This window comes from Rhamphochromis sp. 'chilingali', assembly GCF_963969265.1.
Source record: "Rhamphochromis sp. 'chilingali' genome assembly, chromosome: 16".
NCBI classification, from domain to species: domain Eukaryota; kingdom Metazoa; phylum Chordata; class Actinopteri; order Cichliformes; family Cichlidae; genus Rhamphochromis; species Rhamphochromis sp. 'chilingali'.
In genome coordinates this window covers 2603233-2622637 of record NC_137943.1, presented here as the reverse complement: position 1 = coordinate 2622637, position 19405 = coordinate 2603233, and the positions used below count along the sequence as shown (strand labels likewise).

At 43.6% G+C, this 19405-nt stretch overlaps 1 protein-coding gene across 1 annotated transcript; it reads right to left on the bottom strand.

Moving 5' to 3' along the window:
- Nucleotides 1–1026: 1026 nt before the first annotated feature.
- Nucleotides 1027–16416, bottom strand: LOC308383664 (tissue factor-like). The gene is made up of 7 exons (XM_080861716.1): nt 16238–16416; nt 14905–15019; nt 6875–6964; nt 5952–6043; nt 5417–5595; nt 4735–4900; nt 1027–1710 (listed from the first exon to the last, which is right to left on the bottom strand). Exons 1-7 carry the CDS (start codon nt 16302–16304, stop codon nt 1574–1576), a joined length of 846 nt encoding a protein of 281 aa, XP_080717842.1. The 5' UTR covers nt 16305–16416; the 3' UTR covers nt 1027–1573.
- Between the last annotated feature and the right edge of the window lie 2989 nt (nt 16417–19405).

Below are 19405 nucleotides of genomic sequence, written 5' to 3'. Positions count from 1 at the left end.
GATGTTTTATTAATTGTGCTTTGTAAGAAAGAATTGTTTCATGTTTGTAACATTTTTACCTTCAGATATTCATAAATCAAAGACTATGTGTCACAATTATCCTCTTTTTTCCTGTTCTGAGGCAATTCACAGACAATTTCAAAGACAAGGATGGAGCGCTTCTGTTCAGCCAGGCAGGGAGCCAGTTCTGCTGTAGCGCCTTTGAATCTGGCCTCAATGTTACATAGTGAGAGCTGAAAAAAGGATCTGTAACTGCATCTACTGACACATGGCTCCAGCATAGGAAGCGCTGGATTCCTGGTGCTGGGGCAGGCCAGCTGGGCCCAAGACCAGTCTTTGTTTACTGGAAATGAGTACAATGGATTCAGGAAGGCCCACCAGCAGTGGCTGTTGGAAGAAGTATGAAATTGATGTTTCTGCTACATTTGGGATCTGAATGATCGATGAAAACAACAAGATGAGATAAAAGTAGTAAAGTAATCTTCAGCTTTTATTTAACACTATTTATATACAAATAGAATAATCCATGGACCTTTTGTCTCCCCCCACTCGTGAGAAAATAGCTGCTAAATAATCCACTGTGTTCACTAACTACCAGTGGTGAATTATAAGACCTGGACATTCAAATTTGAAACATAATGGGTCAAAAAGAAGAAAAAGGCAAAAGATTTGGCTCAGACACACAAATATGTTGGAAAGTCTTCCTAAGTAACCCCTGACAAAACAGCACATCAAGCTGATGCAGATATGACATCAAAACGAACTTGCAACAGCTTCAATTACCAGCTGTTCGTCCATCTTCTTCTACTTAACCATTTCAGGGTCACAGTGGGCAAGAGCCTAACCAAGGTGTAAGGTTTTGCAAGGAGAAATGAGAGACAGACAACTATTCACACGTATGGGCAATTTAGATTCACCAAACTTAACCCCAATAACTGCATGTCTTTAAACTGTGGAAGGAAGCCAGAGTACCCAGAGAGAACCCACGCAGACATGACGTGAAAGGACAGGCTCCAGCCAGATGCTGGATTTAAACCCAGGTGCTAACCACCCAACCACTGTGCTGCACATTTACCAAAATATTTGTCAAACTGTTTGCTTTTTCTATAATCTTGAACCATTTAAATGTTTTTTACAAATGAAGATTACAGATAAACTGTGATTGTGACTTAATGATATATTTCAGTTACTTTAGAAAAAGAAATGTTGTTTAATGAAAATTACTCTACAGCCAATGAGCTCCATGCAAACGCATGGGTTGGACGCAGGTTCCGCCAGAAGACAAGCTAATAAATGATGCCGTATTTCAGGCATGAACATTCTAATAATCCAGTCATTTAGACACAAATCACGACTTTGCTGTAGCAGACTGGTTTTGGTTACTGTTTTCCTGATGTACCCGATGATCACACAAATGAAAGGACAAACACTGGTGAATGTGAAAGACCAAATTCTTGATGAAGTCTTTCACTTTCAGTGTCAACTAAATAAAGAACTTGAATATGAAATACAGAAATAATACCCATAATACAGTGTAAACTTGGTTTCAGAGAGCAAACTTAACCCAAGCACTTTACACTGGTGCTGATGACTGAGACGTTTGCAGAGTTTTGTTTCTCTGGCGACAGCAGAGGACGGTCACCGTGACGATGACGATGAGGACTGTTAACATGATGAAGCCTACACCAACCCATGCTCCAACACTCAAATCTGCAGAAAGAACGAGGGTCACTGTTAAATAGACTGGTTCTACCTGAGCACTCAAAGTGCTTTATACAACATGCCTCATTCACACACAGACACACACACACACACACACACACACACACACACACACACACACACACAGAGAGAGAGAGAGAGAGAGAGAGAGAGAGGGGGAGATCATTACAGTTTTTTACAGACGCTAGGACACATGTCCCAATACTTAGGTCACTTTTGCAAAACTCTTCACACAATCCTCCTAACTGACCCTCAGCCTGGCAAAGCAGTTCATTTCACATTCAAAATGCACTACAACTACCAAAACACTTCATTCACTAGCAAAGGTTGACAGCCGACAAACACACTTTGTCATCCACAAAACAATGACCTAAAAAACACTAACAACATGTAGCATTACACAGTGTTTTCCTGTGTGAAACAAGGACACATCTCTGTTTATAATTTCAATATATGTTACTGGAATGAATCAGACATCATGCAGAATTCGTTACAGTTTTTTACAGACGCTAGGACACATTTCCCAATACTTAGGTCACGTTTGCAAAACTCCTCACACAGTGAGCACAACAGAAGTCTATGTGGGCTAAACTGAGGACCAGTTATCATTGTCTTGGCTCAAAATGCATTCAATGACTACATCTCTCAAATTTCATGAATCATCTTCTCACTCAGACACAACAACTGCCAAAAAGCTTTGTACGGACAGGACATTTTGCATGTGCTTACATACTGTTTTCAAAACTGTTACAGTTTTTTCTGAATGCTTAAACCCTAACTGTGATTCCTGTAGCACAATCTCTAAAACTATTCAGACTTATAGCAAAACCACTCACTGAGTTTGCAAAACTAAAAGCACAAAAACTGCTTTGCACTCAGTTTGCAATTTTGTAACACACACTTTGCAAAACTGTAGGCACAATTCACTGCACAACACTCAATTACCAAATTTCCAACACACTCCTAGCAAAAGTATACACATGTATGGCTATCATTAACACTAATCTGCCAACTGTCTGGCACACTTTCACATGTGAAAACTTTTTTAGATAATTAGTTCACTTTGCAGTCAGCCTAAGCACTATAATACAGGTAAGCTGTGTGTGTGGAGTACAATGGAGGCAGCAGGAAGAGTGAGAAGTAGAGGAGGCCGAGGAAGAGGACGTGGAGGTGAAGAAGTAGGATGAAGAGGACGACAAGGAGGAGCAAGAGGAAGACGAGGAGGGGGGATAGGAAGATGAGGAGGGGGGAGAGGCAGATGAGGAGGGGGGATAGGAAGATGAGGAGGGGGGAGAGGCAGATGAGGAGGGGGGAGAGGAAGGGTAAGAAGAGTAAGAAAGAGAATTGCTGATGACATCAGAGCTACAATAGTGGACCATGTAATCAACCGTGGAATGACCCTGAGGGTAGCTGGCCAACGGGTCCAGCCTAACTCGAGCCGCTACACTGTAGCAAGCACCATAAGGACATCTTGAAATGAGAATCGGTTAGTACAGTCACTTTGCACAAAGATTTGTAGCACTGCCATATGCCAATGAGAAACACACCAAATATAAAAATAAAAATAAAATAAAAATACATAAATATAAATACATGATGTCTGATTCATTCCAGTAACATATATTGAAATTATAAACAGAGATGTGTCCTTGTTTTACACAGGAAAACACTGTGTAATGCTACATGTTGCTAGTGTTTTTTAGGTCATTGTTTTGTGGGTGACAAAGTGTGTTTGTCGGCTGTCAACCTTTGCTAGTGTTCTGGAGGAATGTGTTCATTTGAGACCTGAATGAAGTGTTTTGGTAGTTGTAGTGCATTTTGAATGTGAAATGAACTGCTTTGCCAGGCTGACGGTCAGTTAGGAGAAATGTGTGAAGAGTTTTGCAAAAGTGACCTAAGTATTGAGAAATGTGTCCTAGCGGCTGTAAAAAACTGTAATATTTGTTTATGTATTTTTATTTTTTTGCACTAAGTAATCCCAAAATACAAGAATTTGTATACACACCATCCACTGATACACATACAATAGTAATGCTAATCTACTCGGTCTCCTCCATTTGGCCACAGGTTCTCATCCACATCACATCTTATGTCATCTAGGGCAACACACCTAGGAAAGAATCTTCTGGCTGCCAGAATTGAAGGAGTTGAAAAATTGAAGGAGTAACACCTGTGTAGATGTTCATCTACAATGAGAATCAGCTGTGGCTGGTTAAACTGCATTTTTAGATTTAGAATATGTTTCAATAAAATATTGCTGTTGAATTTTGCTGTCTTATTCAGTTTTGCATTGTGTTATTGTTTTGGCCATAAGTTTAACAGTTTTGAAAACAGTATGTAAGCACATGCAAAATGTCCTGTACGTACAAAGATTTTTGGCAGTTGTTGTGTCTGAGTGAGAAGATAATTCATGAAATTTGAGAGATGTAGTCATTGAATGCATTTTGTGCCAAAACAATGATAACTGGTCCTCAGTTTAGCCCACATAGACTTCTGTTGTGCTCACTGTGTGAGGAAGTTTGCAAAAGTGACCTAAGTATTGAGACATGTGTCCTAGCGTCTGTAAAAAACTGTAAATCACATCCTGTCAGCCAGTCCCTTATGTCTGAGAAAGTTGTCACAGTGGATGACTCCACATATTTGGCACAGATGTTCAGTGCCCTCCTATTTATACAGCACTCGGAGTACACTAGCTTATGACCCACTGAGGCTGGGTGTGCCTCCTCCTAATCGTGAGCTGTTGATTTTTCACATAAGGCTCCAAGTGTTAACCACGATACTATGAAGCCAATGGAATCAAATCAAATCTGACAAAATACCAAATTAAGGTGTCTTAATTTCCAGCAGGGGGCAGCACTCTCCCTCTAATGCTGATATACACTGGTTGTTTATTACTCTGGTCTTGAGTACTTAAAGAGGAAGAAGCTGCAATTGAAACAACTAATAACAAATTTCAGTATGTATTCACCAAAGCTGAAATAGTTTACAGAGTTGCATGTAGAATATGTGTACCTTGCAGATTGTCCTGGGAACTTTCTGTGCACTGCTGCATGCTCCAGGATCCCTGCTGAGTGGCTTTGGGTCTGGATCTGATGAACGTTGCCACCATGAAGCAGTAACTCTCTCCTTTATCCAGCCCCGGTATCACTTTCATACTTGAGTTTGATATCTCATCTCTCTAAGGGGTAACAGCAGGACAGATTACTGTCATTCATCTGTAAACATTTAACCAACTAACCAAGCAGACATTTGGATGTTTGGGTCAAGTCTTCATTTGACTGATCGTAAGACCAGGCCCAGCAGAAAACAGCTAGCCTACACACACAAATGCCACATTGTTGTTCTTTATTTCAAATTCTTAGAGCTGCAGTTCTGGATTTTTAGAAGATGTCCAATTACATTGGTAATACTGACCAGTGTTGAATGAAACTAGCCATAGGCCCTAAATCTAAAGGCCCAGATGAACTTGTTACTAACTAACTAACTAACCCACCCACTGTGTGGGTGCCTATAGAATGGGCTGACCACACTAAGCAGAGAGGGACCCATAGTAAGGCCCATTGCTAGCCCATATTCTTCGTGTGAGCAAGCCTAACGTGGAGCACTAACAGAATTACATGAAAAAGGTGTAATTTTTTCAGTTTAACAACATAATTTGCAGCTCATTTCACTTTTAGCGTTAACATCAGATTACCTTTCCTGTGCTTCCAGACTTGTAGTAGCGGATCTTATAATTAAGATCTTTTTTGAAAATGTCTCTGATGCTGAGCTGCTTCCCACGATCATAAATGGAGGTTAAAGGATCAGTGATGTTCACTATTACTCTTCTGTCATCCAATGGCGCCACAGTGAAACTCACAGCACTGATGTTACCTGGGGACAGGACCAACCAACAGTTATGCTGAGACTGCCTGCAAAGGTTTATTCATGCGCTAAAAGTCAGTTCAGTTAGTTTACAACATCATTACTAGAGCGAGTGAGTTTTTGAGTGGATGGGTGCTCTACTAAACATTATGCAGAATGCCTGATTGGTGCAGGTATGGTAGCCTTGACATTATGGGCTCAGCCACAACAGGGATCAGGATGCATGGATGACCTGATCAGGTCCAGGCTTTGATTGACATTAAGCTGTGAAGGCTAAGGGTGTGTGTGTGTGTGTGTGTGTGTGTGTGTGTGTGTGTGTGTGTGTGTGTGTGTGTGTGTGTGTGTGTGTGTCATATATAACCTACTCTCTCTATAGGGATTGAACCTGGAAGATTGAGTGTGAGGGAGTTCATAGTCCATGTCCATGATTTCTGTTTGAACATCAGCAAAGTAGGCCCTGTGAAATAGGGACACAAAGAATACATATGCTTTGGAGGCACATTCATCTGCACTTATATAACACATTACGAGTCAAACGTTTGGACACACCTTCTCATTTAGTCATTTTTCTTTATTTTCATGACTATTTACATTGTAGATTCTCACTGAAGGCATCAAAACTATGAATGAACACATATAGAGTTATGTAGTAAACAACAAAGTGTGAAACAACTCAAAAAATGTATTTTAAATTCTTCAAAGTAGCCGCCCTTTGCCTTGATTACTGCTTCGCACACGCTTGTCATCCTGTCGATGAGCTTCGTAAGGTCGTCACCTGAAATGGTTTTCCAACAGGCTTGAAGGAGGAGATGATGAGAACTTGTTGACCTCATTCTGCCAACCTGATTTCTGCACAACACAACTGATGGTCCCAATCCCATAAAAACGGCAAGAAATTCCACAAATTACTCCTGACAAGTCACACCTGTGAAGCGAAACCATTTCAGGCGACTACATCATGAAGCTCACCGAGAGAAGGCCGAGGGTTTGCAGCTCTGTCAACAAAGCAAAAGGGTATTTATCAATGTTTTTTTTCTTGCTACATAATTCCATATATGTTGCTTCATATGATTTAATGTCTTCAATTTGTAAAGTAAAGATAAAGAAAAACAATTAAATGAGAAGGCGTGTCCAAACGTTTGACTGGTAGTGTACATATAACTTTTCTTGAGTAAAATCACAGAGCACAAATATTGCTGACAATAAGAAAAAAATCAAAAGTAAAAGTATAAAGTAAGCTCGATGTAAACCTACCAGATGTGTTTAAGGGTGATGGAAGTGTTCTTACCTATCCGAGGCCTTGAGGGACTGAGTCAGGTCACATTCTGATGCTGATATTTGGATACAATTAGGACTTTCTTCCCAGTCAGCATCTTCACTGCAAGTCACACGGTAGTTACTGACATGCGCTTATGAAAACAGTTTTTAAAACTCAATGGAAATGTTCCGCTTGACATGTCTGGATTGTGTTGTTTTTTGGCAAGCAAATATTTCCTCCTGTACACATAGTCATGATATATGCAAGCAATACATCGAGGTTAATTCACTTTTTCAGTTATTTATTTGAATCACTCTATCACTGTGACTGCCTGCCTGTAGGTGTGAACTCTTTCTTTAGGTTCTAGGTGTTCTTCCTCGATGACAGATGCAGGACACTTGAAATATTTAGTCTTCCCAGCTCATGGGGCTCTCTGGCTCTCCCTCGCCACCTTGACTTCCCATTGAACCCCATGAGTTGTATGATCTTGTTAAAGATGTTCATTAGAAACTAACATAGTGTTGTGTCAGTTTAGGACCAAAGCTGGGAAGGCTCGTAAAGAATTGACCAGGTAATCCACGGGACAACTGCTGCCTAAGCGGAAACCGTTAGCTGCCCCACATGTGTCAGGAGTATTGGAACGGCTGAGACGCATTTTCTCTCAAACTTAAATGTGCTGTGGGCCACTGCGGGCACTGTCATCTCATTGGAGGGCCACTTTAGTGTTCAAGTAGTACAAAAAACCCAAACAAACAAGAAAACACAAACATTTCCATTTTTTTTTTAATTTCAAATATTGTATAACAAGGTAAAACTGCAAATGTTTTCCCCTCACTCTTAACTAACCGAAGCCTTTCATTGAACTACCAAATAGACACACTGGTACTCTCTCTCTCTTGCGTTATATTTCTTCATGTCAATATATGGGCCAGAAGTAGGGGTGACGTGGGCCACAAGTGGCTCTATGGCTTTCAAACCCCAAAACATACTGCGCCAACAATTGGTCCGCCCCAACGATCTGGTCCCACAGCTCAAACAGAGTAATCTAGTGTTCACCAAACCTGTTCAAAGGGCCACAGGCCCAGAAGCAACCTCCGACGGGCCCTGCCTGCGGCAGAAACGCAGAGTAAAACAAATAAACCACACAGCTGGCGAGATAATCTTTGAGAAGATTTCAGCTTTTTTTGAGGACAGTGGTAATGAAGCATGTCTGTATGCTTGTAAATGGGCTGGTTCTTATATAGCACTTTTCCACTCTCACTGAGCACTCAAAGCGCTTTACACAACTTGTGCATTCACCCAGTCACACAAGCACTTTATCTAAGGTTTTAGTGCTTGTATCACTCCGATGGATGCATCGGAGGGCAACATGGGGTTAATATCTTGCCCCAGGATATTTGGTATGTAGACTGGAGGAGCCTGGGATCGAACCACCACCCTTCTGGTGAGTAGATCATCATGGCTTCATCCATGGCAGGAAAAGTGAGTGGTTTGGCTGCTGCACCTCAAACCTTTATTGCATTGTGCAGCAGATGGTGTTGTGCGCAAAACTAAGCACAGAGCTCAAAACAACAATGGACAGTGTGATGGCTACAATTGATTAAAGCCTCCAGCACTGCTTATTCCACATGCTGCTCTCAGAAATGTCTGCTGAGCACCATGACCTGTTATTGCACAATGATGTCAGGTGGCTGTCCAAAGGCAGTGCACTGGAGTATTTCTGTGATCTCAAAGAGGAGAGCACAACTTTCCTCTGCAACAGCAGGCAAAAAAACAGCAGAAACACATTTGAACTGCATGAGGACAACAGCTTCATGGCCAGTGTCTGCTTTCTGAGCGACATATTCAAAACATGAATGACCTCAATGTGGGACTACAAGGCAGAGGCAAAACTGACACTGAGCTTGTGGAACAGATGCGTGCCCTCCAAGCCAAGCCGAACCTTTCACCACCGACTTGAGCACAGGCCGGTTGCTGCATTTTCCAGGGCTCTGCAAAAGCATCTCATCTGCGGCACAAGTCATGGATGTGATGACTGATTTCACTGCGAGGTTGAAAGAGAAGTTTTCTGGTCGATTGGATGGACTTGCTCTACGCACAAAGGTGATGAGTTTTGCCAGAGACCCATTTAGTGTTTTAACAGAAGGGCCAAACAAAACAAATGTCAGGTTACTGTAGACTTGTGTACTGTTGATTTAAAACAAACCTGCATTCCCTCAGTGTGCAGCAGTAAATGTTGTATTCATATGTGTTACTGCTATGGGTTTGTGCACTGATAGCTTTGATAGGATTGATTGTTCTTTTTAAATTCTGTTAAATGCACTTTAAGATGTGTCCGGGTCACATAAGTATGAACTTTATTTTGAAAGGGAATTGTCCAAATATTTTTTATTTTTTTATTTCAAATGTGAATAAAAAAAGTGTTGCTACTAGCGCAGGCTCTCTTCAGCTATAGCTCATTTATATGTTTTTTCATGTGCATGTGTGAAATGTCACAAGATTTAAAAGGGAAAAAATAATAAACAACTTTTTTTGGGGTGGCTGTAGGTCAGGTGGCAGAGCAGGTCAGCCACTAATCAGAAGGTCGGTGGTTCGATCCCAGGCTGCATCCTGGCTGCATGCCAAATATCCTTGGGCAAGATACTAACCCCGTGTTTGCCTACTGGTGGTGGTCAGAGGGCCCGGTGGCGCCTGTGTCCGGCAGCCTCGCCTCTGTCAGTGCGCCCCAGGGCAGCTGTGGCTACAATGTAGCTTGCTATCGCCAGTGTGTGAATGTGTGCGTGAATGGGTGGATGACTGAATGTAGTGTAAAGCGCTTTGGGGTCCTATGGACTAGAAAAGCGCTATACAAATGCAGGCCATTTACCATTTACCATTTTTTTCAATACATTTGTGTTGGTTTGAAACTTATCGTGATCTGCTGCTGACTGGCTGCTAAACAATATCTGGCCCAGATATATTCCTTGGTTTTAAAATCTGGTCCAACTAACTTTATAGCCGTGGTGTACACTGTTGTGCCAGGAGGATTGCCGTGATTTACACACTGTGGGAAACCAAAAACCATCTGGATCCATTTCAGTTCGCATACCCGTCAAACTGCTTGACCGATAATGCATTTTCAACTGCCCTTCACTCAGCCCTCACACACCTGGACACGAGAGACTCATGTATCAGAATGCTGTTCATAGACTTCAGTTCAACATTCAACAGGATCATTCCACAGGAGCTCAGACGTGAACTGGATCAGCTGGGGATCAGCACCTCGCTCTGTAACTAGTTGCTGGATTTCCTGACAGGAAGAGGCGATCGTGGCTCAAGAGTTGGGTATTCGTCTTGTAATCGGAAGATTGCGCCAGCTCGGACAGTCTCGGTCATTGTGTCCTTGGGCAAGACACTTTACCCTACTTGCCTACTGGTGTTGGCCAGAGGGGCCGATGGTGCAATATAGCAGCCTCGCTTCTGTCAGTCTGCCCCAGGGCAGCTGTGGCTACAACTGTAGCTGCCTCCACCAGTGTATGAATGCGAGAGTGAATGAATAGTGGCATTGTAAAGCGCTTCGAGGGTCTCAAAAGTGCTATATAAATGGAATCTATTATTATTATTATTATTATTATTATTATTATTATTATTATTATTAAGACAGCAGGCAGTACAGGTCAGCAGCAACACCTCCATCATACGAACGCTGAATACGGGTAATGGAATACATCCAGCAACCAAGCTGCTCTCAGCGTCAAAGACTCCAACCTAAAGAAACACTTCAGTGTCTTCGATGTACTATTGCTGTGATTTATTACTATTAATGAAGGCTGCATTACAACCTGCTAGCTGCAAATAATCACGTGCAGCTCTGAAAGAAGACAGAAAGAAAACATATTACTAATAAAGAAATAATTTTCTATACAAGATCACTGCAAAAAGTGCAGCCTCACCCAATGTCCCCCCTACTGTTGCTCATTTTATATTAAGATTTAGAAATCTAGTTGGTGTTACTTTCAGAACTGCTCGTGATCACTTGCAGCTAGCAGGTTGTTAATGCTGTCCATCAAGTCTAACAGTCTGCAGTCTATGTGTCATGACCCCACGGTGTTCAGCAAACTGGACCTGCGAAACGCTTACCACCTGGTGAGGATCCGGGAGGGAGATGAGTGGAAGACCGCTTTCAACACTCATATCGGACACTATGAGTATCTCGTCATGCCCTTTGGCTTAACCAATGCGCCCGCGGTCTTCCAGGCCCTTGTTAACGATGTTCTGAGGGATTTTATTAATCGATGTGCTTTTGTGTACCTTGATGATATTCTCATTTTCTCTAAGTCCCAGGCGGAGCACGAGAGTCACGTGAGGCAGAACCGGTTGTTCGTGAAAGCGGAGAAATGTGAATTTCACGTTGACACGGTGGCCTTCCTTGGCTATATCATCTCTCAGGGGGATCTCAAACCTGACCCCGAGAAGGTCCGGGCCGTGGTGGACTGGCCTCAACCGCCGAACCGCCAGCAACTCCGACGGTTCCTAGGATTCGCCAACTTCCACCGACGCTTCATAAAGGACTACAGTAAGATCGCCTCACCTCTCACTGCGCTTACCTCTCCCAAAGTTCCTTTTCAGTGGGACCTCTCTGCTCAGGAGGCCTTTTCCCTACTAAAGGAGAAGTTCACTACCGCCCCCATCCTCCGTCAGCCCAACCTCAGGCAACCGTTCGTGGTGGAGGTGGATGCTTCGGACTCTGGAGTGGGAGCAGTTCTGTCTCAACGATTTGAAGGTACGCTCCATCCCTGTGCATTCTTTTCTCGTCGTCTCTCACCCGCAGAACAGAACTACGGCATCGGTGATCGGGAGCTGCTAGCGGTCAAACTGGCCCTGGAGGAGTGGAGGCACTGGCTTGAGGGCGCGGAACACCCGTTCATCGTGTGGACCGACCATAAGAACCTTGAGTACATCCGGTCCGCCAAACGCCTAAATTCACGACAAGCCAGGTGGGCCCTCTTCTTCACAAGATTCAATTTCACCATCACTTACAGACCAGGGTCGCGCAACGTGAAGCCCGATGCACTCTCCCGTCAGTTTTCCAGTACGGAAGGAGACTCCGATCCAGAACCGATTCTTCCAGCTACCTGTGTTATTGGAGCTGTCACATGGGAGATCGAAGCTCTCGTGCGCGAGGCCCAGGATACTGACCCCGACCCGGGGACGGGCCCCCTGGTCGGTTGTTTGTCCCTGCTGCTGTCCGACCTCAGGTACTCCACTGGAGCCCGCCGCACCATCACCTTCCTCCAGCGGTTTTTCTGGTGGCCCACCTTGGACAAGGACGCCAGGGAGTACGTTATGGCGTGCGCCACGTGTGCCCGGAACAAACGTCCCAACCGACCACCCGCCGGGCTTCTTCAACCACTCCCCACGCCAGGACGGCCATGGTCTCACATAGCGCTGGACTTCGTTACGGGGCTCCCACCGTCATCCGGTAACACCACCATCCTCACTATTGTTGACCGTTTTTCTAAGTCGGCTCATTTCATTGCCCTCCCCAAGCTCCCTACAGCCCTGGAGACCGCCCAGCTGCTCACCACCCACGTCTTCCGGCTTCATGGCATTCCGATGGACATCGTTTCCGACCGGGGACCCCAATTTACCTCTCGGGTTTGGAAGGAGTTCTGCATGCAGATCGGCGCCGCGGTCAGTCTCTCTTCGGGCTTCCACCCTCAGAGCAATGGACAGGCCGAGCGTACCAACCAAGAGCTCGAAGCGGCACTCCGCTGTGTCGTCTCTCTCAACCAGGCCACTTGGAGCGAGCAGCTCCCCTGGATTGAGTACGCCCACAACTGCCTGACCTCTTCAGCCACTGGACTGTCGCCGTTCGAAGCCTCATTGGGCTACCAACCACCCCTGTTCCCGGCCGTGGAGGGTGAGCATGCCGTCCCATCAGTACAACATCATTTCCGCAGGTGCCGCCGGGCCTGGCGGTCCACCCGAGCCGCTCTGCTGCGGACGGCGGAGCGCAATAAAGAGATCGCTGACCGCCACCGGATCCCTGCGCCTGCCTATACAGTTGGGCAACAGGTATGGCTCTCCTCACGCTTTGTTCCCCTTCGTGCAGAGTCGAAGAAACTTTCCCCGGCTTTCATCGGTCCGTTCGAGATTGAGGCCCTGGTCAATCCGGTATCCGTCCGTCTGAAGCTGCCTCGCAATATGCATATCCATAATGTTTTCCATGTCTCCCAGGTCAAGCCCGTGCTCTCCAGCCCGTTGTCGCCGAGGGGCTCCCGTTGAGGGGGGGGGGTACTGTCATGACCCTGTGCCTTCTCGGCTGACTCTGTATGGCTACAAGTGTTTTTGTTGTGCTGCATCTCTCTCTCTCCCCTGCACTGCGCTCTACCGGGGCGGAGTCATGACGGCTCCAGCCCCTGGCTCGGACACCTGCAAGCAATCATCTCACTCACTTCTTAAGGCGGCTGCTGAGAGTGCTTCCTCGCTGGATTATTGTGTAACACTCGCCAGTGTCATCACCTATCTGAGCCTTTTTCTGAGTTTCTGTCGTGCCACTACTTACCTGCCTTTCCTCTCTGTGCCAGGATTCTCGCCAGCCTGAGGACCGCCGTTGGTGAGCTAAAGCCGGAGTCCGAGCTACCTGAGCTTCAGTGGATTTTGTACATAGCCCTCTTCTTCCCGTGCCTGTGCTTCCCGGAGACCCTCTTCCTGTGCCCCCTCACCTGTATATATTCGCACCTGGTGTCTGTGTGTGTAAATAAAACGTGAACTTTAGTGACGGTCTGACTCCGAGTCCCTCCTGAGCCTGACACTATGAACTAACCAATGGTAGCTCGGTGGCGAGTAGCCTTCAAATTTAAATTCAAAATGTATTTGTGTAGCACATTTAAACTGGGTTGACCGAAGTGCTTCACAATCGGCTAAAAACAAGAGAAAACAACAGAGAAACACAGATAAACAAGAAGACAGTGAATTAACAATACAAACATAAAACAGGCCTGATGGTACTCATACTGAACTCAAATTAAAAGCCAAAGTAAAGACGTGAGTTTTAAGACGCAATTTAAAAGACTGAATAGACTCTACAGTACGAATCTCCTCTGGCAGATTCTTCCAGAGTCTGGGCGCTGCTGCTGCGAAGGCCCGATCTCAAACGAGCCCTCGGTTGTGCTAAGAGCATCTGGCTAGATGATCTCAGTGCTCTTTTGGGGTCATACATGTTGAGGAGTTTGTTTAAATAACTAGGCGCCATATTATTTAAAACTTTAAAAGTAAGTACTCTTAAAATCAACACGATATTTTACAGGGAGCCAGTGTACATCTGCTGAAACTGGAGTGATGTGTTCATACATTCTAACAGCTGTTAAAAGACGTTCAGTAATAGTAATAAATCACAGAGCAGTAGGATAAATAGCACGAGAATATATCAAATAATCACACTGAGTAACTTAACAGAATACATTACAAACTACATTTTGGGTCAATGTACTCTGTAATCTGTAGTGGAATTTTAAAAGTAACCTTCCCAACACTGCTCCCCAAGGATGTGTTGAGCCCACTTCTCTTCACTCTGCTGACCCACGACTGCACATCATCACACAGCCTCTTCATCTAATTTGCAGACAACACAACTGTGGTAGGTCACATCAGCGACAACGATGAGACCTACTACCGGCGTTAAGTTACTAAAAGAGTTAATAGTGGTTTCCCTGAATGTGGAGAAGACTAAGGAGATCATCGTAGACTTCAGGAGAGCTCACACCATGTATGCTCCACTAACCATCAATGGTGCTGCTGTGGAGAGGGCAAGCAGCACCAAGTTCCTGGGTGTGCACATCTCAGAAGGTCTCTCTTGGTCAAAGAAAACAGCCTCACTGGTCGTTTAAGCCCAACAACAACTCTACTTCCTCCACAAACTGAGGAGGAAGAGCCTCAAAATACCCGAAGTTTAAAGGCATCTTTGAGGTTCAAAATGTGTGTGTGTGTGTGTGTGTGTGTGTGTGTGTGTGTGTGTGTGTGTGTGTGTGTGTGTGTGTGTGTGTGTGTGTGTGTGTGTGTGTGTGTGTGTGTCTCACCGTGAGAACCTGACAGTGTATGTGTAGTCAGAGGACGTCACACTCCAGCGAAGATGTGTGGTGAAGTCCAGAGACACCCAGTGGATGTCTTGTGCTCTGGGGACTGAGTTCACATCTGTGAATAAAATAAAACATCGTCAGTATTTTCCAGTTTTCCATGACTCCTGCTTCCTGTTTTCGTTGGGTTTTTGTGTTTGTTTTTATTTTACAATAACTGAATTGAATGAAGGATCTTAATGAACCATTTATTTAAGCTGGAGAAAATGATGACAACTCCCTCAACATCTTCATACTCGTAATCAGAACCAAATTAAAGTCTGCGAGTCAGCAAAGGTGGGCACAGGTCCAAAATGAGAGTTTTACATAACAGAAAGTTATACATTTTATAAAATCATAAAGCGAATGCATCTGTTAAAAACTGTAGTGGAAGATTTTGTTTAGTTCAGCATATTTAGAAAATCCCCACATCTGTGCACCGTCATGGAATGGTTAATGAGTACTCCATTACTAATATGTTTTATTCACAGACGCCTTTCAAAACACTCAAGTTTACAATACAAGCAATTCAATTACAAGTCACAGTATGGATCAAATAAAAGTTGGAAGATGTCGTAGAATTAAAAGTCAGTACAACAGAGTTTTCAGACTGAGAGCGAATCAATATTTCAAACATGGTGGTGGGAGAGCTAAAGATGAGGGGCAAATCGGTTCAAGGCTCTGAAGCCCAGAGGGGGTCCGATGAGCAGATGGCATAATGGCAGTAAGCGAGAAGGAGGATCTCAGAGTACAGGAAGGAGAGGTGATGCGATGAATATCACATTATTACACAACAGTACGTGTTCCTACCAGACGAAGCTCAGTTTGTCACTGTTTAATTTAAGAAAATTAGCAAACAACCAATATTTAATTTTGCATAAGCAGTCAGTGAGAGCAAAACTTGATGGAAAGCTAGATGCCATCAGAGTAAGAATAAAAATGCAAAAGCAGTTTTCTTTCAAATGTGACCAGAAACCCACGGGACCATCCCACTGCTATTTTCTAAATATTCTAAATTTCTTTCAGATTCTCTGCAATATTTCAGAACATCTGTAATTGTTGGACATTTTACTGCATCATAATACCAAGCATGAAACTTTAAGTCCTGTGTAAGATGCTTAACTCTTCTGTCTGTGTTCTCTATCAGATGAAGTAGAGCCTGCTGTGTTGTAAGGACTAAACTTTGATATGTGATATGCTAAAACTGAAACGAGACATGACACTGGTGTCTAGGTAAAATGTCTAACACCAGTCGCCTCTGTCTGTCTGTCTGCCGATCATGTGCTGTGTGTTTTACCTGCAGTGGTTATGCCGAAGGCAGACAGAGAGAGTCCCAGCCAAAGCAGAGTTTTTACAGTTGCCATGTTAGTACCAGCGTGTCCTTTCTCTGTCCTGATCTGTCCTGATCTGTTAGCTGAAGAGAGCAGAAGGAGCTGAAAAGGATTGGTGCCGCTTCCGTTCAGCTGCACACACAAGGGTAATGGGGTGGGGTATGCTGATCCTTCCCACATGTTTGCCTCAACATTGGGGAATGGGGGAGGAGATGTTCTGAAACAATTTGCTCAATCCGAACTGTTTTCCTTCTTATTCATCCCCTTTACGACGTTTACAGGAATTGGACTGCGATCGTGCAGTGTGCAAACTTTTGCAAAAGAATGCTTATATTTACGTTTAACCTGTCTTATCATGAAGTTCTTCTTTGTGGAAAGGAATTCGCCTGCACTCCACGGTCTGTCTGTTCAATGGTGTTTTTGTGAGTGCACGCAGTTTGATGCCCTGTTGCCTTGACAACTAATAGGCTTTGTGTGAGTGGTTCAGTTTTACTAACTTCTAGGTTGCCGGGAAACTTGTTTCTTTCTAGTTTCACTCAGCAGCAATGCATACAAATACCACACAGTACAAAATAGGATGCATTATTACAATTTTTGCTCAGTCGCTTTGAAACATTTCCCAAAACACTTTTAAAGTTCTCAGCAGTGAAGACATATTTCCATAAACATGTATGAAATACACTGCAGCTCACCCAGAGCCTCAGTTCATATTTTAAAGTCACATGTTTGTGTCAGTGAAAAGGTCACTGCCAACAAAATTAAAGGTTTAGAAATGTTGTAAGAATAATTTCTCATCTTCCAATTTCACAGTCAGGTCCAAAACATTTGCTACAGTATACTTGAGCTTGAAAAAACCTGTTAGGGATGACTGGATGTTATTGCAGCAAATACTTCTCCTCACTATGGAACAGGTGAAGAACCAGCAAGTACACATGATTCAGTCCACTGCAGTGAGATTTATGTGTTGGGCATTCAAAAAGCTCTTGATTCATCAGGACAGAAGGTTTCTTGGCAGGATGAAGGAGATCCTGCCAAGAAACATGAAATGTAGATTGTTCATTTGGTAGAAATGTTAATAATGTATATTATAATTCCAACAAAGCTTCATCTTGGAATATGACTGGCAGCTGTAAGTCTGACAAAATGTCAGCATATTTAAGTGCATATAAATGCATGGTTATCATTTGATGATATTTCATCTATAAAAACATGAATTATTTAATATTTTCGGAAACTTGGGAGAAACTAAGCTATTGAAGTAACCGTGAGGAAGAACTGAGGCTTTTAGTTAGTTAAAAAACTAAAAATAGATCACTTTGTTGTTCTAATGTCGGTTGTACAAATGCAACAAAAAACAAGACATTTATGAGAACTTTTACAGACTCTACCTTCCCTTTGCTCTCCATCCATTAGTCCCTTGGGTGAGCAGAGCAGGGAAAAATGCCAAGGAATGTGGCTGTGAAGAAAACAGTCAGCTCTTTTATATGCTTGTGGGAATTCATGCTTCCCATGATTTCACCTATTTCAGATCATCTAAAAGCCTCACTGGGAGCCAGTAACTATGTGGGAAAAGTTCAGCAGTCGCAGTCATTTCCATGAAACCTTCTGGTATCATGTAAGCACCAGAGTGACAAACGTTGGACCCTCCTCCACATGTACGCAGGAACACACACTTACTCCAAAAACCCACAAGCGTACAAAGTATTTGTCTTTTTTGGGTAGCTTCACTCCAGGATTGTTTTGTGCATTTCACTTTGTCAAGGAAACGATGATGATGTGGATTAAATACTGGAAACAGCTTTACGTGGTAAAGCGTGTGTCGTTTCTTCTAGGATTTCCTGCGTTAAAGTGTCGGAGCATCTCAGCACTGGTTAATAAACAAAGCATTGCTGTAAACAATGAGAGCCCGGACACATGTTTCTGATCACTGCAGCACCAACACCAGCGCACACATGCAACACGAAATCAGTGTGATGGTGCAGCCAGTCTTGTAAAATTCACTGCTCAACAACCAAGTCAGTGTTTACATCAAGTAAACATAGTGACAGGTCCAAAAGTAGTTGTTTTTCCTTTTTTAAGTGCAGTTTAACAGTAAATGAAGGGTTTAACAAAAGTATTGCATTAACCTTTAAAGAATGAAAACCATTTCTATGCGCAGTTCTCCATTTTCAGAGGCTAAAATGCACCATTAACTGGAAAGTATTTTCCTGGTGTGGTGAGGCCTGCTTCCTCATTACTTCATAACAAATAAAGCAAACACAACATATGCAGTTGATTCCAACTCTGGAATTTGCATCTGGTAACTTTTAAGGCTTTTAATTCTCAATGAGGCCCAGCGAAGACGAAGAGGCCGAAAACCCCAAACAAACTATCAGACAGAGCAAAACCTCTACGTACATACGTACATTGTTAAACGAAGGAATACTTTGGTAAACACAGCAACACTGTCTCTGGTGGGCTCTACAGCCCACAACATACAGTGAGCTCTCAGTCTATTCAATGCAGATTTTGTAAACAGAAAACTACTGTAGAAAAGTGTCTCCAAAGCCTGCCTGCGTAGTCGCAGTGATGCTGTTCTTCTCTTTTTAGAATAATAAACATCCACCCAAGCAAACTCTGAAAATCACCACTAATCCCTTCTGTGCTGTGCTCAGCCAAGTGCTGTCCCGAGAGCTTTAAGTGGTGCCTTAGACTTAATTTGTAGACATAAGACAGAAAGGCTTGACTAACAAAGTGTAATATTTCAGCAGCGTCCTCCCTATGCTGGAATGTTGAAATCTAATGAGTGATAGTCATGTAAGGAATGCCAGTTTCACGGAAGGAGTCAGCATGGTGTTCACAAGGTTGCAAGGAAATTTAATGACTCACCCGGTCACTCTGACACATCTCACTCAAGTACCTGACTCACATCGTAGCAGTGTACATGTCTGCCTGTGCTGTTTGTTCACACCAGGCTGCTTTACGTAGAGTGAACATTCAGGCCTCCTGCTTTGCTGTGTGGAGTCACACAGCTATGATCTCGCAGTCCTAAAATGCCTGTCAGCTGCAACATTCAAATCCCAGCTGGTGTCTTTCTGTTTTCAAAACACGTGTACTCGTTAAATCCATGGAAAATTTGAAATAAAAGGGACAAT